Source organism: Chionomys nivalis, chromosome 1 (assembly GCF_950005125.1).
Source record: "Chionomys nivalis chromosome 1, mChiNiv1.1, whole genome shotgun sequence".
Taxonomy (NCBI): domain Eukaryota; kingdom Metazoa; phylum Chordata; class Mammalia; order Rodentia; family Cricetidae; genus Chionomys; species Chionomys nivalis.
Genome location: NC_080086.1, coordinates 3,342,645 through 3,367,594, shown reverse-complemented (window position 1 = coordinate 3,367,594; position 24,950 = coordinate 3,342,645). Strand labels below are relative to the sequence as shown.

The 24,950-nt window shown below is 46.5% G+C and overlaps 2 protein-coding genes across 13 annotated transcripts in view; both read left to right on the top strand.

The window, feature by feature from the left end:
- Ppfibp1 (PPFIA binding protein 1) overlaps positions 1 to 23,032 on the top strand; it is a 148,810-nt gene extending 125,778 nt beyond the window's left edge. For 6 of the 12 annotated variants that reach the window (XM_057761843.1, XM_057761889.1, XM_057761882.1 and 3 more), the window contains 17 exons: positions 2,297 to 2,412; positions 3,202 to 3,258; positions 4,949 to 5,012; positions 5,361 to 5,390; positions 8,140 to 8,311; positions 8,768 to 8,800; positions 10,982 to 11,129; positions 11,423 to 11,551; positions 12,965 to 13,115; positions 13,811 to 13,922; positions 14,031 to 14,119; positions 17,036 to 17,158; positions 17,568 to 17,693; positions 18,841 to 19,029; positions 20,683 to 20,862; positions 21,201 to 21,266; positions 21,378 to 23,032. In XM_057761843.1, coding sequence (XP_057617826.1) covers positions 2,297 to 2,412; positions 3,202 to 3,258; positions 4,949 to 5,012; positions 5,361 to 5,390; positions 8,140 to 8,311; positions 8,768 to 8,800; positions 10,982 to 11,129; positions 11,423 to 11,551; positions 12,965 to 13,115; positions 13,811 to 13,922; positions 14,031 to 14,119; positions 17,036 to 17,158; positions 17,568 to 17,693; positions 18,841 to 19,029; positions 20,683 to 20,862; positions 21,201 to 21,266; positions 21,378 to 21,464 — 1,872 coding nt within the window. In that variant the 3' untranslated portion in view covers positions 21,465 to 23,032. The remainder of the gene's footprint in view (positions 1 to 2,296; positions 2,413 to 3,201; positions 3,259 to 4,948; positions 5,013 to 5,360; positions 5,391 to 8,139; positions 8,312 to 8,767; positions 8,801 to 10,981; positions 11,130 to 11,422; positions 11,552 to 12,964; positions 13,116 to 13,810; positions 13,923 to 14,030; positions 14,120 to 17,035; positions 17,159 to 17,567; positions 17,694 to 18,840; positions 19,030 to 20,682; positions 20,863 to 21,200; positions 21,267 to 21,377) is intronic. The other 6 variants (XM_057761905.1, XM_057761923.1, XM_057761868.1 and 3 more) reach the window with 3 other exon arrangements.
- Positions 23,033 to 23,668: 636 nt separating this feature from the next.
- Rep15 (RAB15 effector protein) lies at positions 23,669 to 24,379 on the top strand. Its single transcript, XM_057773821.1, has one exon. The coding sequence runs from the start codon at positions 23,669 to 23,671 to the stop codon at positions 24,377 to 24,379; it is 711 nt and encodes a 236-aa protein (XP_057629804.1).
- The last annotated feature ends 571 nt before the right edge of the window (positions 24,380 to 24,950 follow it).

Genomic DNA, 24,950 nt, shown 5'->3' with positions numbered 1-24,950 from the left:
ACGCTCCCTGCTTGTTAACTGTGTTTATATTTAGAGGGGAAGAAACCTCTCTGTTTTATTCTGAAACAGGTTCACTTGGTCACCCAGGCCAGCAATAGTGATCCTCCTGCCTCAGCTTTGCAAAAACCAAAAATCCTTTGATAGCCAGTAATGTGGTGCATTTACTGAGGGATTGCTTGTATGTGTAGCATATGCCAGATTATTCTACAGATTATTTGCCGCATAAGCCTCAGCTTAAAGGTTGGCTTCTGTTTATTTTGTATGTATGAGTGTTTTGCTCGAAAATACATGTATGCACACTGCATGCATACAGTTTCCAGAGTGGTCAGAAGAGGGCACCAGATCCCCTGGAGTTAGCAGATGCCCTACCATGCTGGGAGTTGGACTGGGTTCCCGGGAAGAGCAGCCAATGCTATTGAGCCATCTCTCTAGCCCTCACGAATCCGTTTAAGGATGTTTCATTTGTCTTAGATGATTGCTCCAAACTGAACAAAAGTGGTGTGGTGAGAATCCATAGAATTCAACCTTATTCTCAAAGAAAAGCCAGGAGGGAAAATATAAGTTGGAACTGAAACCTTAAAGTTTGAACAAGAAATCAAGGCAAAAGACCAGTGTGTTAGTGTATTTTCCCATGATCAGGAGTCCAGGGAAGTAGTTGAACTTTAGGAAGCATGGACGAGTGCTAAAGAGATTACCCAGCGTTGATTGTAAAGATTGAAACCAAAACCAAACCGGGAAAATAAAACGAACAGAGCCCCACTTTACAGTAATCTGACTAGATGTTTAATGAGCTTTCATGATGCCGTCATTCAGTACCACACAAAACTCATGGAGCAAAGATCATTGCTTCTTCATGGAGCTGCGCTTTGCTGGTTCAGCACACCCAAATCCATCTTACCTCGCCTGGGTTCTCCATCCTGGGGCTCAGAGGCAGGCCTGGTTGCCTATTGGAGTGTGTGACTCAGGTGAAACTGTTGCTGAGTGGTTGCTGTAGATGTGTGTCTTACCTGGTGTTGGTGTAGATGTGTGTCTGCTGGGTGTCTTACCTGGTGTTGGTGTAGATGTGTGCCCACCGTGTGTCTTACCTGGTGTTGGTGTAGATGTGTGTCCACCGGGTGTCTTACCTGGTGTTGGTGTAGATGTGTGTCCGCCGGGTGTCTTACCTGGTGTTGGTGTAGATGTGTGCCCACCGTGTGTCTTACCTGGTGTTGGTGTAGATGTGTGTCCGCCGGGTGTCTTACCTGGTATTGGTGTAGATGTGTGTCCGCCGGGTGTCTTATCTGGCGCCCTGAGGACTAAGCAGCCAGGCCAGTGCCAGCATGCACGATGCATACCTGTAATTTAGGAGGCTGAGCTCATGGCCAGGCAAGGCTGTACAGAAGACCCTGATCAAAAAGAGAGTTAGAAAAAGAGGTCATGAATGAGAGGGAGGGAGGGAGAGAGAGAGAATGGGAATAAAAGAAAGTACATGGAGTTGGTAGGAAAGGGAAGGAGGAAATGTTATTATTATATTTTAATTTTACAAAATTATTAATAAAAAAGAGCGAGGAAAGAAGTTAAGAACTCTGCTGGGAATATAGCTCCGTGGAGAAACACTGGGCGTGCTAAAGCCAGCATTGCAAACAGTTAAAGGAGGAGACCACAGATTAGCTGACTCCTTGTGAGTTCTTGATGCCCACCACGCTCTGATCTCCAGCTCTCGGACCTTACCGAAGTCTGCAGCCCTGGGACCCAGAGGTGTTTGAGAAAATGGGCTCCACATTTTATTATTTGCACAATGTTGATATTACTGCATTTTAGCTGGTCACCACAGGAGTATATTCCAGCTGATTTTAATGCATTTTCCATCAGTTATGAAAGTGGAGCTTATCTTGTTCACATAGAAGAGAGTAATTAACCAATATGATGCATGTTGTGTGTCAGACTGCTAGCAGAAATAAATATGGACGTAGTGTTTTGTTTACGGTTTGCTCACGCTGAGAAGAGTCAGCATCCTGGGGCTGGCTTTCCTGGGCTTTCACTGGGACTGGAACTCGGGGCTTTTTGTGTTTTAAGGTAATTCCTTACTCAGGATATTCACTGTCATGGAACCAAATGAAACCCCTTTCTCCACAGTGTTTCTTTGTGACCCCTCATTTATACCCATGTTTGTACTCTGAAACAATCATGACTATAAGGCTGGAGTTGTAAGCACAGGTGTATATGATCTGGACAGACCGGCTCTGCTGTGTTCCGTTACTCCGTGGCTTGTGCTGTGCTCGTTTGGTTGATTTCCTTTTTACTTACAATCTTTCAGTTTCACACCAGCGTCTTGCAAGCTTCCGTCCCTCCACTGTTGCCGCCATCCATGGGTGTGGAGCCCTCTGAAAAGTCCAAGTTGCCTGTGAAGCCTGAGACGTCCCTTGAAGAGAAGTATGCTCTGTGTGATATGACATTGTGATATAAATGTTCACATAAGTAGAGTAACCAGCATCCCACACTTATTTCAGGCTCTGTTTTCATCATCGGTTTTGTAATATTGAAATAAAATGTGTGAGTCAGGAAGTGGTGGGAGAGGGTGGGAGAGAGGGAGTGAGGAGCTCGGGCTTCGCTTTCCAGGTCATCAGTGACTGCTGGAAGGCAGAGCAGGCGCCATTGATGCTGTGAGGCTGTTAGAAGCGCGGCTGTGACGCCGGCACAACAGACTCGGTCATGTCTCAGTAGACAAATAGATATTTGGCCAGAAAATTCTCAAACTAGTTGCCTAAATTTGACTTAGGCTTAAGAAAATGTTTGAAAATGAGAAACAGCTTTTTTTGCACTATTATTTATTGTTATTTTACATCTCTGATCACTTAGAAGAGGTCCAGACAGGCCCCCCTGTGATGGCATGACTTGTGATTTTTCTTTGACTTTACAGCGTGGCTGTGTTTTATTTTTGCTACAGTTTTTGATAGGTAGGAGGTAGTCAGTGTACCCTTCTAAAGTAGACGTTGTGAGAGAGATCTTGCCCAGCCATAGGCCAGTGGGGCCCTGTAAGTATGCCGAGGTAGGAGAGGCTACACTGTGTTTTTGGTAACTTAAACAAAAGGCACTTTTGACCTAACAGTGAGCTCAGGCTCCGATGGGCCCTTTGGGACTTCACCATTGTAAGCCCAGGGATGTCCCTGTGGTTTTCGATTCATGACATTAACAATTACTTTTCTAAAAAATGTATTGTAGTGATGGAAAAACGATCCTGGGTGCAGCCGCGGAAGCCCCGCCGTGCGACGGTCTTCCGTAAGTTGTGTGTTGTTGAGTGTGAAGCATGACCACGGCTTGAAAGAGCTGGAAATCTGCAATGCTCACCTAACCATTGCTAACAGTGGTCCGCCGAGGCTGTCGCACTCAGGAGTCCAGGTCTGCGTGTGTCGTGAGAGGCAAGGCTGGAGGGCTGGTGCTACAGAGAAACGCCCCTTTCCTGGCTCTCATACCCGGCCTTTGCAGATCTTTCGTCTTTCCTCATCAGTTTTCATTTGAGGTTCAGGACTTTTCATTTATTTTTGTGCTGATTTGTATTTTTTTTACTCCAACAGAAAAGACTCCAGAGAGTGTGACAGCTGGCGGAGCTTCATAAACTGGCCCGCTGTGCGTGCTTGTCCGAGCGAAAGCCTGGGTCAGATTAGGAAAGCCCCAAACAACCTGGAAAGCCTGTTTTCAGGGCAGGGCTCGAAAGAGCTGTTCCTGTTTCTCTGTTATCTTTCACGTGCTTTGGCGGCCAGCACTCCTGACAACTTACATAAAAACAGAAATGCCTTTTAAAAGTTAGGCCGCACAGTTGTTCCAGTTTCTTGGAGTAAACACATTCCTTCTTCAGTCTCTTTCTCCGCGCTCTGCCTTGCTTTTTGTCTCGTGTTGCTCGGGATCAGGCCTCGGGCCTCTCGCGTGCCCAGCACACACTGACACTGAGGTACACCCCCAGTCCCTCATCTTTTGGAACTGGCTCCATATTTGTGCATTTAGGTTTGAGTCATGCCGCCACTGGCTGTGTGTAACTGGGCACTGATTATGTAAAGGAGGAAGTCTCTGACTTACAGACTCTGCTGCCTTCCTCGGCTAGCAAATGCATAACTGTGGGCAATAACAAGAATTTCCCTAGTTCATCGGTTCTCCACCTGTGGGTTGTGACCCCCGTGGGTCAGAGGTCACCTAAGACTACTGGAAAATACAAATATTTACATTGCGATACATAACAGTAACAAAATTACAGTTATGAAGTAGCAACAAGAATAACTTTATGGTTGGGGTCACCACAGCCTGAGGAATTGTATGAAAGGGTTGCAGCAACAGGAAGGTTGAGAACCACTGGTCTAGGGCATTTTCTTTCCTTTATTCCCCTTTTCTCCCTCCCTTTCTTATCCTCTTTATTTTCCTTCCATCCTTCTTTATTCTCTGTCTTGGAGACAGGCTCTGTCTTAATAGCCCTGGCTGTTTCACACATCCACCAATCCTGCCCCAGCCTCTTGAGGACTGGAATTACGGGTGTGCCCCACAAAACCTGGCTTAGTGAGCTTTCCAGACTCAGGAAAGTTATTCTTCTTTGAAAGAAAAGTAGACTTTCGTTCTTCAAGTGGAAGGATTAGCTCCAACAGTGCGCAAGCTTCTAAGAAGTTCCTGGTGTAAAGGCGTCAGTGCCACCCGTCCATGGAAAACACTGATATTGCCAGGGCCGTCTTAAGTGGTTTTGCAGCTCCCGGGACATGTGTGGCACAGTCTGTGTTACTGGCAAGACCGTTAACCACCCCACTTTTAGAGGAACTAAGTGCTGCAATTGACTTAAGTACATAGTGTTTGCTTGGATCCAGACTCTCCTTTATTATCAAGATTCAACTCCCAGACAGTTTTTAGTTCCTTCTAAGATGATCTGCTTAGACACAGGCACCAGAGTCAACTTACTATTAATTCTAATTATCGTTGTTTCTGTTGTTAGAACTTCAAGTCTGCAAAAATCCAGCAGCCTGGGAAACCTGAAGAAAGAGACATCAGATGTCTTGGTGAGTTTTCTTTTTCTTTTCTTTTTTTTTTTTCCTGCCTCCTTTCCCTTGTTAACCTGAGAAGAAAATACTGAGGGATGGATCTTTATTTGTGCCTGGGAAATTTTCATTTTGGGAAGAGCTCTTGTTTTCTCTGATGGGAAATTACTACCATGGTACAGTTGATGACAGATTTCAGGGATGAAGTGAGAAGATTGAAAGTGCATAAATGAAAGATTGAGAAAATAAAACATTGTAGGAAATAAATACAACTAAGATTGTGTGGTTTCCTATTTATGGAAGTGTAATAACAATGAATATATAAAGGATTTTACAGTAGCCTTCTTAAATGTCATTGTTTTTGAACAGGAAAAGGAGTCTATCCAGAAGCCTTCAGAGGTAATTTTTATATCTGAGTTCAAGTATTAAAAATCTATTAAATTTTATGGCATGTTAAATTAAATGTCCCCACTCCAGGAGACCGAGTCTGTTAGCGCTTCCAGAGCATCATGCTAGGTGCAGAAGCCAGCTAGGGAGGTCATGTGCATACATGTGCCTAGGTTTCTGTGAAGTGTGCAGCAGCGTGCGTGCGTGCGTCTGCAGAAAAGGCCACAGAGCATGCATGCGTCTGCAGAGAAGGCCGCAGAGCGTGCGTGCGTCTGCAGAGAAGGCCGCAGAGCGTGCGTGCGTCTGCAGAGAAGGCCGCAGAGCGTGCGTGCGTCTGCAGAGAAGGCCGCAGAGCGAGCGCTGGCTATAATGGGGAAAGGGGGTAGAATAAGGAGAAGCAGAGGGCCGTTGGCTTAGGGTGATGGCAGTGTTTGGGAACTAGATGGGGTGTGGTTATGATTCAGAGAAGGGCTAAATGCCACAGAGTTATTTACTTTTAAAGGTTAATTTTAGCCAGATGGTGGCGCACGCCTTTAATCCCCAGCATTTAGGAGGCAGAGGCAGGAGGACCTCTGAGTTTGAGGCAGCCTGGTCTACAGAGCTAGTTTCCAGGAGAGCCAGGGCTGCACAGAAACCCTCTCTTCATAAGCAAATGATAACAACAATAAGAAAAAAGTTAATTTTGAAGGCCGGAGAGATTTTCAGTGGTTAAGAGCACTGGCTGCTTCTGCAGAGTTCCTGAGTTCAGTTCACGGTACCCACATGCCTGTTTACAACCTGCCTTTTATAATTGTAGTCCCATGGGATTCAGTGCCCTCTCTTTAAAATTAATTTTGAGCTAGGTGTGCTGCACACACTTATACTCCAAGCACCTTGGAAGCAGAGGCAGGTGGATCTCTGTGGGTTTGAGGCCAGCCTGGACTACAGAGTGAGACCCCGCCTGAAGAAAAGTTATTCTTAGGGACTGGAGAGATGGCTCAGTGGTGAAGTGCGTGTGTACTTCACTGCAAGTGTGAGGACCCTGCAGAGTTTAGATCCCAGCAACTACATACAAAGCTGGGCACGGAAGTACATGCCTGTCTTCCCAGTGCTGCGACATTCTGGGGACAGGAGAATCCCTGGGACTTGCCACCTTGTCTGCTCAGCCAGTGAGCCAGTGAGCTCCGGGTTCAGTGAGATACTCTGTCTCAGAACATAAGGTGATGAGAAATAGAAGACACCCAGCCTGGAGCCTCCACATGTACACGTGAGCATGTGTACCTGACATACATACATTATCCTTCACGTATGGACATGCAACGCCTGCATATAGAGCAAGCCAGGCCAGTATGCTGTGGTCTCAGACTAGTCCCCAGTCAGCTCTGACTAGGGTTAAGTATTGCTTAGACATAAAATGAACATTTCAGTAAAAAAAGAGAAAGTTAATTTGGGGGAGCTGAGATGGCTCCGGAAGTAAAGCCCCATGACCTAGGTTAATCCCTAGGGTGTTCATGGTGGAAGGCAAGAATAACTCCCACAAGTTGTGTGTCAGCCTCTACACGTATTGTGGCACATGTGTCCCCACACATGCACATAGGCATGCACACACATCAGTAAATAAATAAATATTTTAAGAGTTCGTCTCTATCTGTTATTAGAAAATCAACCTACGATCTTAGAGTCGTGTGCCTTGATCGTCTTTGTGACCAGCTGCCTTTGCTAGGCTCTGCAAAAAGCCGCCTGTTTGTTTCGCCTTTGTCCATGGGGGCAAGCTTGGCGTTCTACACAGGCTGGCAGCATGTGTTACAGGACTCTCCTGGCTTTTCATCATGAGCCATATCAAGAATCGCAGCGGGGTGCAAGGCCAGTTCCTGTCCTGGCTGTCAGCTCCAAGTGTCTGAGTCCTTAGAGATGAAGCTGGCAAAGCACTCAGTGGAGACAGCTTGTTCAGTACATGGTCAATACATGGCCAATACATGATCAATACATGATTAATACATGGTCAGTACATGGCCAATACATGGTTAATACATAGTCAGTACATGATTAATACATGGTCAATACATGGTCAGAGGATGTGTCGGTGTTACGGTGTAGATAGTGACTGTATTGTGCACACGGGTGTTCAGGTAATGTAGTCAGCCGTCCCTTTGACCCTTTCACCTACTCTGCAAAAGAAGAGCAGAAAGCAGGCGGTGTTAGAGAAGAAATCCAACCAGAAGCCTCTCTCTGTGGTACCAGAGAGACATTCCTCATGAGCTTAGTGGCTGACTCAGAGTCGGAAAGCTCAGACAAACGATTGCTAGGTGTATCTTCACCTTCTTAGTCTTTGGGAAGAATGAACTAGCTGGGAGGACCTTCTTGCTATGTTTTAAAGCGTGGGCACAGCCTGCTTTGTAGACTTGCCTTGGGCGTCTGTTGCTGTGCTGGTGATTTAAGGACGTAAACTCATTTATAGCTCTGCGTTGTTATTCCTAGAAAAGTAAGAAATCTGCCATCCTGGGTTTGGAGTGTCTTCACTCCATGTCTTGGAGGCAGATAGAACTTAATTGTTTTCAAAGCTGTCTTAAATATTTAAAGTGATGAATGTATTGCTTGTAGACGGAGTAGCCGTGTTTGTGTGTCGCTGTTTACTGCGTACGCTTCTTTAACATGTCACTGGCATTGGCCTTAGTGTGGTACTGCAGCCTCTGCCCAGGGATGTGACATTAGTTAGAGCCCCCCCCCCCCCGTCCTCAGGATTTGCACCCTAACCCTCAGCTCCCTCCGCATCACCCCTCAGGATAGAGCTCCAGCTGACAGCCGCACATCTGGGACCCTGCCTCCCAAGGCTCCAGGACACGACGCCTCCGTGGATGACAACCCCTTTGGCACTCGAAAAGCCAGGTCCTCCTTTGGCCGAGGCTTTTTTAAAATCAAAAGTAACAAGAGGACAGCAAGTGCACCAAACCTTGGTATGTGTGGCACAGGCACCCGGGTCCTGACCTTCCGGACGGAGGGAAAGGCTTGGTGTTCTACCCATCCGGTGTTCCTTTGTGGGTACATTTCTCCTTCTCAGAAGTGAAGGTGGATGTCTTGGAGGGGGATGTTGGCAAAAATGCTTCCATGGATTTAATTTGCAGTGTGACACTAAGTCAGCTCTTACCCCACTCTGTCCAGTGATAAACAGCAGAATGAACCGTCCTAACCCTGTGGTGGTCTGTGACTCTGTTCGGACAGTCTCCCCTCTGGTGGTGGGATGAATGAGTGCCCAGGGACGGACTTGTGCAGTTTTTATAATCTTCTAGCATGCGTACGTTCCTCCTATGGGCGTTGCCTTCGAGGGCGGAGTCTGATCTGTTCCATTTTTGTCATCCTCGTGTTCTCTCCATTGGCTGCGTGTGTTGTGTGCGTTGTTGGGATACCTGAAGACCGTAAACGAAGTGCCAGTGCACCTACCTTAGGTACCGTACCCCTGCATGCCAGCCTTCACCAGTGCTACACCCCAAACCATCTAATCCCCACTCTTGGCCTCTTTGATCTCTCCCAAGCAAGCTGGCCTCAATCAGAAAATGTAGTCTCTTCCAGAATATTCCTTCATCTTTGGCTAAAGCAGACTCCGTAGCGCCTTGGCTTCTGAGCCTACATGCTGTTCTAACCAGTGCTCTTGACACCGTCTGGGCAGCTCTGAGAGCCCAGAATTGCCCAGCAGCCTGCACAGTGCAGGCCTGGAGTGAACTGGCATCATACATCCCAGCTCCCCTCACCCGTGACTGAACCGTCACCCTCCAACTCTCGTGTCCATTTTCCCAACATCCCCCCAAAACTGTCTATTGCCATGCAGGAACTGACTTACTGCTCTTGGAGCAACATTCTGGACATTGTATTGCTTTGACCGTGGGGATATTTAGTGACTTCCCATGGTATCTGAGGAGTCTTCACGAGAGTGCTTTCAAAAGACATTCGTTCTGTCTCCCCATGGGGAGTAGTGTGAAGAAAGCCCCCCCCAAATAAATAAATAAATAAGGTATGATGTGTTTTAAACGAGTTGGACTAGGAACATTTTCAGGGCACCCATACCCATCGTGACTGTGCAGTGGGAGTGGATAGATTCCTCCTGGGGTTCCCTGCGGCTGTCACCTTGTATAGATACCCAAGTATCAATGCCCATGTCCTAGCAAAGTGACATCCTTGTCTTTGGAGCCTGACGTGTTTACAGTGAGTGCTGGCTGCACAAACTAAACTCTTCCAGCTGGACAACTGCTTTCAGCTGCTCCTGTGTCTTCTAGGACGGCAGTCGATGCCCGTAGACCAGTGCTGCTTATTGTAACCTGTAGTCACAGCTCTGCTTCATAGAAAACTCAACCTCTGCAGCTTCTGCAAACCCTTCTGAGACCCTTCTCCTGATTTTTCTCCTTGAACAAATGTCTTTATTTTCCTTTATAAATGTAAAGGCTCACACTCTGGAAAACAACAGCCCCGTCTTTGCTTGTGGCTGTTCTTCCAGGAATGGACATTTGAAAGAACTTCTGCCCTGCCTGTGGCAAGTGTGGATGCTGTTCTTTCAAAGCCAAATCCAGATTTTACCCCTCAAGAAAACCTCACACATACCGAGTTGCATTGTTCTCTCAGTATCCAATATATAATAGGCTAGGGGTTTTTCCTCCTTGGGACAGGGCCTCAACTATAGCCTGATCTGGCCTTGGGCTTGAGATCTTCTTGCCTTGGCCTCCTGAGGGCTGGGATTTAATGGGCGTGCACCACATCCTGGTGATTCATTTCTTGATTAAGAGTTGCTGGTCCTCTGTAACTGAGGTGATCTAAATGGCAAAGGAGAAGGTGTGTTAAGAAAGAAATGACACAGAATTTGAATTCAGTGTCAAAATTTGAGAGAAGACTTTCAGGGAAACTGGTGGGTTTGATAAGTCTCATGTGTCCTTGGCACAGTAAATTGGGACTCGGCATAGTCTTCCTTCGGGTACAGGGCTGACAAGAGAGGTCAGGCTCAGAGGTGTTGGTGCCATCTGCCTATGAAAATAAAGCCATCCTTCAGTGCTGAGCTTAGAGCAGGTGAGCTTGCTGAGAGTGGGGACTAAGCAGGGTCTTGGTGTAAAATGTAGGAAGGATAAAAAATGGGTGTTACAGCCAAGAAGGAATGACCAGACCACAGATCCAGGAAAGAGTCATGGCAGGAGAGGGAGTGGAGATGTTAGAGGCTGTGGGAGACTCGCTGTACCAAGCACTAGATTAGGCATAATCTCATCACGAGTTTATATCACTCAAGAATGTCACAATTCTGAGACACTTTTTATTTTGAAGAGAGAGTCACACATTGTAGCCCAAGTATGTCTTAGAATCAGTCCTCCTGTGTAAGCCTCCAGGGTGGTGGATTTACATGTGTGCACCACCGCACCCAGCTCTGCCACACACTCTTCATCTCAAAGGGATGATTTTGAGGTAATTCGCTTTGTGGAGGACAGTAAGTTGTAGAGCAGCAAATAACATTTAGATACATGTTTCATACGTAAGGGTGCTCTGTGTAAATCACTGGTTTTTAGACCCAAAGAAGAATTCTTAAGGGGTTAAAACCAAGAAGGTTAAGGTCTCCTTGTGTTCACGTGGTCTTTATTCTATCCTTGGGACAGCTGAGACAGAAAAGGAGACAAGTGAGCACCTAGATTTGGCTGGTACATCTCGTCCAAAAGGTTCACAGGGGACCGGTCCTTTCCAGATGTCTCCACCATCTCCAGATTCCAGAAAGAAGTCCAGAGGAATCATGAGACTCTTTGGGAAGTAAGTGGAATAAAGGGGAGGCGGGGTACCTGACCCCTGTGTTGCATAGGGCAGGGGGTGACGGGAAGACTGCCTGGCAAGGGACACTAAATCCCAAGGCTTCGTGGAAGGAAGACTCATTTCAGCTTCATTAACTCATTGGGCCTTGGTTAACATTTAAATTCAGACATACAAAACAAACAACAAAAAAATTATGATTCGCCATCAAAGCAGAGGCCTCTGCAGGTGTAGCATAATCATGTTCATGTGTCTCCAGACTCAGGTGTAACATAACCATGTTCATGTGTCTCCAGACTCAGGAGAAGCCAGTCAACTACGTTCAACCCAGATGACATGTCCGAGCCTGAATTCAAAAGAGGAGGGACGAGGGCAACCGCAGGCCCCAGGCTCGGCTGGTCTCGAGACTTAGGGCAGTCCAACAGGTAAGAACAGCTATGGGTCCTGACGGCCGGAGACCCCGCTTACTGCTGTGTTGGGAGGGGCGGTCCTGTTTGCCTGTGGTGGTGACGGCTGTGCTGGTGAGGGCTGTGTGAGCATGTGAGGTATCAGGAACATGTATGATTCGGTGGTGCTTGGGCTTAAGTTTTGACGTGGGGCGACTCCGGAAGCAGTCTTGTGAAGATGGGGCAGCCTAGTGCTTGGGAGATGGGTCTAAGGGCTGGGCTTGTGGCTCAATAACAGAGACCTTGTCAGCATACATGGGGACCTGGGTGGGAGTGGTTGAGATAAATATTGTGTTTTTGAGTCCAGCCTCTTGGATTTACTCTCTAGCCTCATTGGCCACCAACCAAGTGACCTTGAGCTATGGCCTCCACACTCAGCTTCACAGTAAGACTTAGCACCTTCCCCAAAAGGTGAGAATTGAGTTGGTAGGGGCCAAGTCTCTGTCAGATACCAACTGATCAATAAACATTAGCCGTCGTTGCAGTCTTTGAAAGTACTTAAAGACACATTCTATCGCAATTCCTGGGTTTATCAAGACCATAGGTTGTTCCCCCGAATGAGTAGAATGAGTAAATGCCCCTTTACACTAGTTGGTGAAAGACTATACAATGTTCCTCTCCAAGAGCCCTCCCTGTGCTTCCTCAAAAGGTAGAACCAGTTTGGAGCCAACTTCACTGAGCTTCTGAGCATTAAAAGGGTGGGGTGGGCAAACATCAAGGTCTTGATACTGAGCCCTTTGAAAGGAATAATCAGCTGGAGACAGATGCTCCCACGCAGGTGGGGCCCTGGACACAGATAACAGGTGCTCCCATTTGCCATATGTCTCCTCAAGCACAATGAAGAACTCCCTTGTGCTATTAAAAAGACATTTTGTCATGCGCATACTGGGATGTGTGCACACTCCACACACACACACACTCCACTCACTGTAAACAGCTTTTTCTTAAATTTAGCCATGCACCCTCATATTTTTTTCAAGACTGTAAATAAAGAAAATACAAACTTTTCTGGGGAGCCCCTTCCTGTACTTAACGGGAGGATATTATCTTCTCGGTGATCTCTGCCAGAGAGAAACCATAATTCTGCCAAAGTGAATTCATATGAGACTCGAATTTCCTTCAGCCGAGTAGAGTGTTTTTACTTGAGAGTGTGCTCTTTGGAGAGCATAGCATCGTTTGCATCTGACTTACATGGCTCTTCTTGGTGTTTTTCTGAAGCGTGAGTTTTTGGTAGCTCTCGCCGATCCTTCTTTTGAATTGAAAACCGGGATTAGGCTTTTCTTGGTGAGATGTGTGTCGCCAGGGAACTTCCATACCGCTTGTACACACGAATGCTCACTGTGGACTGTCAGCTGCAGGACTGACTTAGGGTTGTTGCTGATTTCCCCACAGTGACCTGGATATGCCGTTTGCCAAATGGACCAAGGAACAAGTGTGCAGTTGGCTCGCGGAGCAAGGGTTGGGGTCTTACCTGAGTTCTGGCAAGCACTGGATTATATCTGGCCAGACACTTCTGCAGGCTTCTCAGCAAGACCTAGAGAAGGTAGTTACTCCCCTTTTGTTTGTGTGTGTGTAGTTGGGAATGTACTCAGCGGTACAACACTTGTCTGGCCTGTGGGAGGCCCAGAGTTCACTCCCAGCAGCACCTACCCTCCCCCCGCCATAGTATGAATTATTATTTTAATAATGTAGTATAGAGTATGAATTAGTTCTTCTAAAACAAAGCAGTGTGCGTAGAACCTGTATTACCACTTTTGAAAAGGCATTAGCTTCTGTAATTATATAGCTATTACATAATGAATAGACCTTATATAATGAATAGAATTTACATGTCTCAGTCATTTGGAAACTGACATTGACTCATCTTTTCAGTGTAATCTATGTGATTCTATTTTACTTTACAAAAGAATATTCTATATTTTATGTTGTAATTACTGGACCTTTGTCCACAATATAGGAGTAAAGTCCCCATTACACATTCAACATTTTCTTACTCACAAGTAAAATGAATCCCTAGGCAACATCTGACGATCTGCTCAGCCCTCCGTGGTAAACTTAGGCCTCTTCTTCAGCAATGTTGCCTTGGTCTGAGGTTCATATTATAATTTAATGTAGAATGGGTTTATTGGCAGGATTTTATCGTAATAGAGAGCTGGTCTTTAAGGGCAGCTTCATTGTCGAGGATTCTGCATGCTTGGCTGGATGGGTGGAATTCTGAGATTCTGTTTATTGCTTTAGGAGCTTGGCATCAAGCATTCGTTGCATCGCAAGAAGCTCCAGCTGGCGCTGCAGGCCCTGGGGTCTGAAGAAGAGACCAACTATGGAAAGCTGGACTTCAACTGGGTCACTAGTAAGAGGCCTTTGCGGGTGACAGAGAATCAATATTGTCACATTTCCCCCTTGATCCCAGGAATAGGCCTTCTGTAGCCCAGTGCTGACTCTGGCTTTCCTCCTGTAGGATGGCTGGATGACATTGGCCTCCCTCAGTATAAGACCCAGTTCGATGAAGGGCGGGTGGATGGTCGGATGCTACATTACATGACGGTGGTAAGTGGCTCTCTGTGGGGTGTTTCCTGAGAAGTTGATGTTGCAGGATGTGGCAATTGGCCCAGCTTTGGGATAATTTGAAACCCAATTTAAGCCAAGCAAAACTAAACTTAGCCTAAGCTTATCTGTAGTATTGATACAGTCAACACAGTAAACTCTGAAGTATACATTGTGTGTGTTTGCCTTCTGCGGTATGTGAGTTATATCTCATAGAGAGGACTGCAGTCCTGGGTGTTTCTGTGCTACCCTTTGCCCTGGCATCCACAAGGGCTAGCCTCCTCACTCACCTTCCTTTGTACAGATCCGTCCCATCAGGGCAGCAGTAACTGGGTAAAGAGAGGAAGGGAGGCTGGACCGGCTCTGCTTCCTTCTCTCTTGGGGATTTCTAGTCTTCCAGCCAATGAATAGAAAGACCATTCCCTACTTACATCAGTGGGGGATGGATTCCAGAACCTTGTTCTAGATTCCATTGTATGGTTAATGTTTTACATGAGATGCTTTTATTTGTAAACTAGGCAGCCCCGTAAGTGTTACCTGTGTGAAGTAAGTGGAGATTAACCTGCTAATTCCCTGTAACCTCGCGTGAATGACCTAATGAGTTTGCCCGGCTTTATAGCCACTGTCTTTTCTAAGCACACGTTCCTGGATAAGCGATTCTCAGTAACCCTCAGCATCATTATCATCTCCATCCTTAAGATGAGGAAACAAGAAGTTGAGAGGTTAGGTAATGTTAATCAGGTTTCTATGGTTACTAAGTGATAGGGTATCATAGAGACTTTAAACCCAGAGTGGTTTAAGGGTCCTTCTCTTAATAGCTCACTGTTCCACCTGGGACAGTCTAGTGACATTTGACCGCCCTCTGTCCATGCCCATGGGATATGATGGGTCAGAAGGCCCACAGGAATGTGAGCAGCTTCAGACTCAAAAGTCACAGAAAGCGCATGCAAGACCTTCATGCCTGAAAGACATTGACTGACCCTGGAAGGTGTGACCTGTGAGTCCCAAGTCAAAAGTCCCCGTTAGAATGTGGTTCCCTGGCTCAGCTCCAGGAACAGAACAAGGATCTGGGTGGGAAATTGGCAAGAACCAAGAAGTAAAAAGCCAATCTGGGAGCCGATGGGATGGCTAAGCAGGTGTAAGTGCTTGCTAAGCGAGCCTGAGGACCTGTGACCCATGTGAAGGTGGAAGACTGGGGCTGATTCTGCAGAGCTGTCCCCTGACCTCCACGCGTGTGCTCGCGTCCCTCCATGAATGTGCTTCGCATCCCTTCATGTGTGTGCTCGCGCCACTCCACGCGTGTGCTCCTGCCCCTCCACACGTGTGCTCACATCCCTGCATGGATGCCCTACACACACACTAATGATAATAACAGATAAGTTCTAAAATTAGCAAAATCTGAATAAAGCCTGTGCTTTATTTTATTATTGTATTAGTTTCTTAATTCTGACATGTGCCATAGTCTCATAAAGTGTGAATATTAAGAGAAGCTATAAAATGCACGGAGAACTCTATATTATCTGGAAACCCTGGTTTTAGTCTAAAAGTATTTTAAAATATTTATTTATTTGCTGCACTTTATTTGTTTGTTTGAATGGGATCTCACTGTGTAGCTCTGACTGGAACTCACGGAGCTCCGCCAGCCTCTGCCTTCTGAGTCCTGGGATTGCAGGTGTGCACCACGATGCCCAAGCTTAAAAATGGTTTTAAATGAAAGCAATGCTTGTAGAAACCCTTCAAATATATTTTCAGAAGTATAATTTAGGTATTTCTTAACCTGATAGACTTCAATGAAAGGAAAGTAGCCTACACTGAAATGTTTGGAATTGAGGTCTCAGTTTCAGAGTAAACATGTTAAAAAGGCTTTTCTCATTTATCCAAAAACACTAATTTTAATAAAGTGATCTTACAAAAATTGAGGAAATAATTTTTGCTCAGCAGCCTAAAGGATAAACCACTAACTCTTTGGTTTGGCTCTTAGAAACATTTTTATAGCAAGTTCTTTCTTGGACTTTTTTTCCACAAGTAACGTGCTATCTATCAGTAAGGTGTGCTGTGTGCCTACATGGACGGCCCTCTGCTTATTCTCTGGGTGTGTTTAGAAGGTTTATCTCGGCACTGCCCTGAAATCACCTATTGCTGAAATAATTTGTTTAGGTGTGTTGGGCATGTTTGAAATTGCCCTACATGGCCGCAGACTGCCCAGACTGTTTCCTTGAAGAAGCTGATTGGTAATATGTTGAAACATACAAGTCTTCATGATTGGTAATATGTTGAAACATACAAATCTTCATGTCACTATTATCCAGACCCTTGCACTGGGGGACATAGTTTTTCCCATATCGGTTACCATGTCTGCTAGGTGGAGCAAATAACCCAGACTGGGAACTCCAGGCCAGGAAGCTTGATCATAAGGGAACATTCTGACCCACCTATCTGCGAGAGAGAGGGAGGGCAGTGTGGCTGCCCGTCTTCGGGTGCCTGAGTATCTACACTGCCTGCAGATCAATGTAGGGGACTAAGGAGGAAACAGGAATTCCTCAAGGCCCAGCACCACAGCTCAGTCTCAGCAGCTCCTGAGGCGGAGGCAGGAGGATCTTGAGTTGAGGCCAGCCTGGATGCAAAGAGACCATCTCCTTGCCCCTAGTGAACAGCTGTCTTTTAGAGTGGCCAGTGAGTCCTTTCCAGAGCCCTGTGTGCTAAATCCTCTCAGAGCATCTGGAAGAGTGAGAGAGGGGTGCCGATTTGGGGGAACAATAGGAATCTGAGGTTCTAGAGAGGGATTTGTTGAGAACATCAGGACAGGAGTTCTGTTACTGAATGAAACCCAGAATCCCAAGCAGAGTTCTGGGATTCCCCGGGGGCCCCCTGCCCCCAGTTGTGGGCCGGCACAGTGAGCTCCTTGTTTCTCCCCTGCAGGATGACCTGCTGTCCCTGAAGGTCGTGAGTGTGCTGCATCACCTCAGTATCAAAAGGGCCATCCAAGTCCTGAGGATCAATAACTTCGAGCCAAACTGCCTGCGGAGGCGGCCATCCGACGAGGTAGCATTTCAGACAAGACATTTGCACACATGAACTTGACGTTCCCTGTGTGAAAACTCAGAGCCTTTTTCTCCTGGAACCTGTGGAGAAAGCTGGTTACCGACTTCGGGGGCTTTGCTTTCCTCTGTCCTTCCCTTTTATCTCTGTAAAGGCTCCACTGTGTCACTGAAGCCAAAGGTCGCTTTTCTGCCTCCTCCTGTTCGTGGGCTATGCTTTTTACTGCCACCTCAATCCACGGAGTAAAATGCCACTGTAAATATTTCCTTCACCCACTCTTATTTCTAAGAGTAGCTCATGGGAGATCAGATAGTATGCTTTCTAGGTCAGACCTGTTAGATTTCACATCTGTGTTCGGTGTCGCAGGTCCTGCCATCAGCACCGGAGGTATAATGTGTGTTTGTTTCCACAGAATGCCATCACCCCATCTGAGGTCCAGCAGTGGACCAATCACCGTGTGATGGAGTGGCTACGCTCTGTGGACCTGGCAGAATACGCCCCCAATCTCAGAGGCAGCGGAGTCCACGGAGGCCTCATGGTAAAGCTCTTTCAGTCTGAAATTGACTGCTTGCTTGGTTCCCTTTAGTCCCAAGGGTGAGCAGTCTTATTCCGAGATCTGCATTGCTTTAAAACCTGTGACTTCTGTGTTTCCACCTCACAAGTGGAAAGTTCTACATGGTAGAATAGCTGTTGGGAGCTAGAAGGATTGCATCAGGTTACCAGGAGGCTGTCTGTATTCGAAGCACAAGTGAATCTGTGTTGCAACTTGATCCTACCCCCAAGAGAAATGACTCCGTGCTGATGCCCCCAAATCTAAACCCTGGTTCCGAGCACTGTAGATGGGACACTCGTTGTGTACCGGGTTGTTTTTAGTGATGTGGAGGTACTTCATCCCGCCCTCTCGCGTTTGCGCTGGATTTCTCTTGCACAGCATCTCCGGCATCTTTCCCTGAGTTACGGCTAAGCCTGTTTCTTCTCATCGCCCGTCAGTGTTGACTGACATCCAGCAGCCGTCTCTCATTGATCGTGATTTTAAACGCCTGTGTAGATGCAGGCTGCTTTTCTGCGCATCTGTGTTCCACGAGCGGTTGCTTTCAGAGCCAGCGTTCCAAACAGAAGGACGTGCTGCTCCCCTGAAGCCTGGGTTACACAGCCAGTTCACCCCCTAACTCAGGCGCGGTGATGAGTCTGGGCTGGAGAGGCAGTTCAGAGCAGTGGCTGCTCTCACAGAGGACCCGTGTTCAGTTGCCAGCACCCACATGGTGGCCGGTGACCATGTATAACCCTTGTTCCAGGGGTTTTGGACCTTCTTCTTGCCTCAGTGGGCACTGTACACATGTGGTATACATACATACATGTAGGCAAACACTTTTACACATTAAAAAAATAAATCTAAAAAAGAAACCAATCAAAGTCTGTGCCCTCTGCTGTTGATAGGCTGTTGGGGATGACCCAGAGGAAAGGTTGCTTCCAAACTGTAAAGTCTGTGCCCTCTGTTGTTGATAGGGCTGTTGGGGATGACCCAGAGGACAGGTTGTCTGCAAACTGTGAAGTCTGTGCCCTCTACTGTTGATAGGGCTGTTGGGGATGACCCAGAGGACAGGTTGTCTGCAAATTGTCAAGTGCTTCTGCTACAACCGTGTATGACCCATGGCACCTTTTACCAATCCCAATTTTTCTTACAGGTTCTTGAGCCTCGTTTTAATGTGGAAACCATGGCTCAGTTGTTGAACATTCCACCAAACAAAACCTTGCTGCGCAGACATTTGGCCACCCATTTCAACCTTCTGATTGGTGCTGAGGCCCAGCACCAGAAGCGGGATGCCATGGAGTTACCAGATTATGTACTGCTAACAGCTACTGCCAAAGTGAAGGTTGGTTCGTGTGATTGTTGTGGAGTGCGTGCAGAGGCCCCATCCTTCCATCCTTCAGAGAGTTGCTCAGTTTTGTGGATGAGATAAAAAGTCTGTATACAGACATATTTATGACTGAGCAATTAAGGGACTGCCTGTTTGAAAGTTCCTGCTGAAATCATTTGTCATATTAGAGTTAGAGGTGGACGCTGGCTTCTGTCGTCAGCGCATTGCCGATGCCGAGGGCTATGGCTGGGGCCCAATTTACCATTACAGTGGTTTTGCTTTCCTGTTGGTGAATAGGTGTAAGAGGAGGACGTGTGGTGGGAGTAACTGAGTGGTAAACACATGCCTGCAGGCATGAGGCCTGGGGTGATCTCAGCACTGCTGATTAGTAAGTGAACCACTAAGTTCCTCCTTGCACATATTATTCAGCTTGTTTGGTTTATAAATCAAAAAAATCTTAAGGAGAGCGTCAAAACCAGGGGTTGTTACACCTGCCTGTAATCCCAGCATGCAAGCGGCTAAGGCAGGAGGACTGCAAACTCAGGGTTGATCTGAGCTACACATAAAGACTATGGGGTGTTTTTACTCGCCAGGGTTTGAGGGTTGTAGAAGATTGCTTTTTCTTTCTGCTTTTTCTTTCGAGTTATTCCTGTGTTAATTTGTTTGTTTGTGTTATTTCCACGTCCCTAAGGTGAAGACAGCTTAGGAGTTCTAGAAATATGTGCCAAACTCTCTTTGTTTTTACCCTGACTTTGAATTCCTTCCTCCTTGGGAGCTGTAGAGACTAAGATGAAGTTTCTCTCCTAAAGATCAGTAGACACTTTCTCTCCAAGAGTGTGGAGTCTTTGACCACTCACCAGGCCTCCTGTGAGGCAGACTAGGCAAAGTAACCACAGCTTTACTGTCCAATGTCCCTTCCCTCTCTCCATCCCTCTTCTCCATCCAGCTTGGGACTCAACCTAGGGTCTTAACCATATTAGGCAAATGCTCTGCCGTTGACCTATATACCCCAGTCTGTCCCTTCCTTTAATTTTTTGTTTTTCAATTTTTGATTTTTGGAGACAGCATTTCTTTGTGGCTTTTTGAGCCTGTCGTGGAACTAGCTCTTGTAGACTAGGCTGGCCTAGAACTCACTGAGATTCACCTGCCTTCCGAGTGCTGGGATTAAAGGCGTGCGCCGCCACCACCAGGCTTTTTTTTTTTTTTTTTTTAATATTTTATTTCAAGCCTGGCTCTTATTAAGTGGCCCAGGCAGGCCTTAGGCTTGTGATTCTCCCGCCTCGGTTTCCAAGTATGTGTGGCCGCAGGCACCTGTACCACTAGACCAGTTAGGATCACCGTTTTTACTGATATTAGATTGACTCGTTTTGTACAATTTGACTCATCTCTGAGAGGCAATCTATTGTGTTAAATCCTGTCTAATGCAAACAAAGGGTCTTGGCCTGTCCAGTCTGTGTTCTCACAGTGAGATTCACCTTTTGAGAGTTACACCAAGGCCATAGTGCATGGCTTGTGTGTCCAGGATACTTCTGACTTTCTTGTGATAGTTTGATCGTCCAGGTTGCTTGCTTTGTGTGATGAAGTGAATAATTAACTTAGACATGTTATTAGTCCTTTGTCATAGGAGTTTTATCAAATTCCTGGGTGCCTTTTTGTTTGCTTTTAAAGCCAAAGAAACTGACCTTTAGCAACTTTGGGAACCTGAGGAAGAAGAAGCAAGAAGACGGAGAGGAATATGTTTGTCCCATGGAACTGGGCCACACTTCGGGGAGTAGCTCCCAGAAGGGGTTTAGAACTGGCTTGGCCATGCGCCTGTATGAAGAGGATGATTTGGATCGGTTAGAGCAGGTAGGCCCTGCACCGTGTACCCACAGGCACTCGGATGCACCATGGAAGCTTTGCACACTGTCAGTCATGAAGCGTGCTGTCTTCACGTGCCTGAAAATAAAAATCGTGAAGTATTCTGAATACCCGCAGGTTGCCGCCTGCTTCCGGTGCTGTCCTCAGCACTTGGCATACTTTATCGTCAGTACCTGGGAAGTGTCTTCAGAGGGGACGCAGAGGCACAGGATCCTTGTGGCCCCTGCCACATTCTGTGCCACTTACGTTCTTCCTACTTTACTTTCGTGGTTTTCTCTGCCCTTCTGAAACTGTACAAGTTTCACATTGTGGCTTGTTCTTGGCAGATGGAGGATTCAGAAGGGACGGTGAGGCAGATCGGTGCGTTCTCCGAAGGCATCAACAATCTCACAGTAAGTGTGGACAGGGAGTTGAAAATGTTACTCTAAAAGTATCTAAAGCCACGAACTCCCACTTGCGTGTCGGCAGGTGTGTGGTGCTGAGCTCTGTCTCTTGTTTCCCAGCACATGTTAAAGGAAGACGACATGTTTAAAGATTTTGCTGCCCGCTCCCCCAGTGCCAGCATCACAGACGAAGACTCCAACGTTTGACCCAGGCAGGATCAGGCGCACAGATGTCGCTCTCCAACTCTGTCTTTCAATAGCGTGTGCAACAGGTGGCAGGTTGTGCATTGTTAATTGTTCCGACTTCTGCTCCCTCGGAAGTGGGACTGTCACGCAGGGGAACAGTGCCAATTCTGAAGAAACCCGAGATGCTGGTGACCGGAAGTTTGCTCGTTCTGCCTCTATTTAATGTAAAGTCTGTGATATATTCTATTTAACGTGCTGCGTTTAAGGTTGGGTGTTTTGCCAGAGTGCTTCATTCACATCCCCAGGACGGAGGTTTGGCCACATCAGTGTTCCCTGCAGCCGTCTAAGCTGAACGTGCTGCTCTCCAGATCCAAGTGCTTACCACGTCTGGTGCCGCTAAATGCCACGCACCTCCACTGGCCTCTGACTGTCTTATTTTTATATATTTTTCTAAATATGTGTGTATATATACAGTATATAGAAAACAGAACTTTTATTTTGTGACACAGGATCCAAAGATCGTATTAAAAACAAACCCCAGTGTTCTCAATTTTTATATACCAGCAGACTCCTGAGGATCTCAGTCCCCTTTTCCCTCCGTTGATACATTTTCACGTGATTCCCACAAACTCACAGAGCAGTTTAGAAGCTTCAGCTTTAATCTTGACCCCGTTTGCTTTATAAAGGATCTTTGGATGCCCTTATACCCCTCAGGAAAGTTTCTGCTAGAGTGACTTTGGAAAAACCCAAACCAAAACAGAACCTTTGCATACTAAGTCTCTCGTTTTCTTCTTTGCCGAATGCACCATAACGCTAAACTAAGAAGCCCGCCTCGCCATGCTGACTGTACCTTACACTCACACTGTCCACTTAAGGGGCTTCGTGTGATTTCAGTCAGGATCCAAAACTCTGAAGCTGCAGAATGTTTTCTGATGGTTTTCCTGTCCAGTGGCATGTTGCTCATGTTTTCTGTAGCACATGGCCCTAAAGCTCTTTGTAAAGAAAACAGAAAACCGAGAATAGCTGTTCCTGTGGCATGTGTATATGTGTGTTTTCAGTGGTGTTGGGACAATCTGTTTTTCATCCAGGACAACACCTAACGAGACCAACTGTGTACAGACAGGAGCTCACACACTGGGGTACAGGGGGGCAATTCAGTGTATGGTAATAGATTTGGTGATAACCATTTCTAAATGTGAGCAGTATTCCTTCTATATGCTCAGCGGATCATGAAGCTGTGCATTGTGAAGGTTGTAACGCCGCTGTTTATTTCTGACTGAAACTATCTGAGGCTAACCCTGATTTCCTTTGAATGCTCCTGTTCAAGAGTGATGATGTTATTGGCTTCTTCCTGTACTGGGATTTTAGTTTAACATGAATAAATATCACCATTTGAAAAGTTCAATTTGTTATTAGAACCTGGTTGAAAATGCCAGCAGACTGTTACAGATGCCAAATACTCTTTATTAAGGACAATGTAACAACCAATGATATGTGATAAAGATAAAAGCTTTTGATTATATATTTTATTTACGAAAGTATTATGCACTGTTGGCATTTCCTTATGAAAAGAAATAAAGTCAGTTGATAACTGCCTTGTGTTTTTCATTGTCATTATTTGCTGTTCCTTTGTTCCGAATAACAAGGTCTTGTTCCTGGTAGCACAACAGGCTATTATATATAAGCTTGCTTATGTTTGTTTGTTTGGGTTCACAGCATGAATCACAGACGAGCTGAGATCTCTACTTAAGAAGTATATAGAAAAGGAAAGATGAGCAGCATAGCATACTTGGGGAACGAAGGCTCAGGGCAGAGGGGACCTGCAAACTTGGAGATATTGGCTGGAGAGAGAGGATGTATGACTCCAACCTGTACGCTCGCATACGGTTTTCATTTGACTGGAACCGCACTTAGAGTTTACAAAGTTCTCCATAACCAGGTGAAGAACAGGTGTTTTTTTTGTGAAATTGTCATTTGTCACTCGGCAGGTGGCAGGAATCTGTGAGCACAACACACCCAGTTGTCAAACAGGAAGCTCTCACGTGTTTGCCAACCTCGGGTCTATATGTCTAGCCACACCAAGAAAAGCCATGGCATTAGGAAGCTGGGGACAGTCTCAACAGACTTGGTTCGATGAAGAAGCCCTCCTCTGAAAAAGAAGTGGTTCCTGGTGACGTTCCCTTGTCTGATAGCTAAGAGGAGCATCTCCTGGGGGGCAGGAGGAAATGGGACAAAAGGCCTCCTCCCAGCAGGCTCCGAGAAGCCTGCCTCCAAAGGACAGGCAGGAGGTTCTCGCCATGTGCGAGGTGGTCAGTGCAGCTGTTGCCCACGCAGCGCAGAAGCTGAAGGAGTTCCTCGGGTTTGAGTATCCACTGAGCAGTCTCGGCCTTGCAGCGGGTACGCTGAGTGAGCTCTTCCTCGTCCACTTCATCACTTTCTGCCAGGAGAGGGGGGCCGAGGAGTGGCTCACCACCACCCGGATGACCAAGCACCAGGCCTTGCTGTTCGGGGCAGACTGGATTTGGACCTTCTGGGGACCTGATAAACAGATACGGCTTCAGGTGGCAGTGCAGGCCCTGAGGATGGCCGCCCCTCCTCATTTGTGGGACCCCAAATCCTGTGAGTCAAAGGGAGAGGAGTCTTGGAAGAAAGGCAGATTTGAGAAGCTGGAAGAGTTCTGTAACTTGGTGGGAGAGGACTGTCTGGGCCTGTTTATCATTTTCAGTGTCCCTGGGAGGCGTAAGGCCATCAGAGGTGTCGTCCTGGAGAGCGTCAGAAGTGTGATGGTGGAGAGCCAGCTGCCGGGACGCAAGGCTGTGGAACGGTTCGTGCTGGAGACGGAGGATTGTGTCTCCATCAAGGAGCTACTGGAAAACTGTCTGAGTAAGAGCGATGGACCGAGTGACATGGGCAAGGTTTATATTAACATTCTCTAAGCTGGGCATGTTGCTGTGACTCGTCCGTAAGATAACACAGAAATCTGCAGAATGGGGCTAACCCCCCACAGTGACTGAAAGTGATTACCTGGGGGAAAAATTGTTCGTGTCACAGTTCTAGAAAGGAAAACCCTCTAGATGTTTCTTGGGGGAAATTTAATTTAGTCTTTGTTTATTCCAAAATAAAAATTTGAAGAGAAAATAATAAAGTTATGCATAAATTTTGATTTGCAAAACAAAAGTTGTCTTTGTTTGAACTTGTCTCATAGCCGCAAGCCTAAAACGTTATTGCTGTTGTCTGGGGAGCAACTACTGAGCAGATGTAAGGACAGCTGGGGTGCCAGTCTTCCCACGCTGGTCCCCGAGCTGAGCCTCCACTTAGGCTCCTTCCCAGTAACTCTGCACATAGGACTTTGAAAAGATTAAACTTAGGATTCACTGGGTGTTACCTTTACCCGTGATTTACTAAGTCACCTGTGAAAGAATTCCTTGTTACAATGTCTGTATTTGCAATAACAAATTTATGTCTTTAAACAGAACAGTCATTTATGCTGAAGAGTCTTTTTAGGCT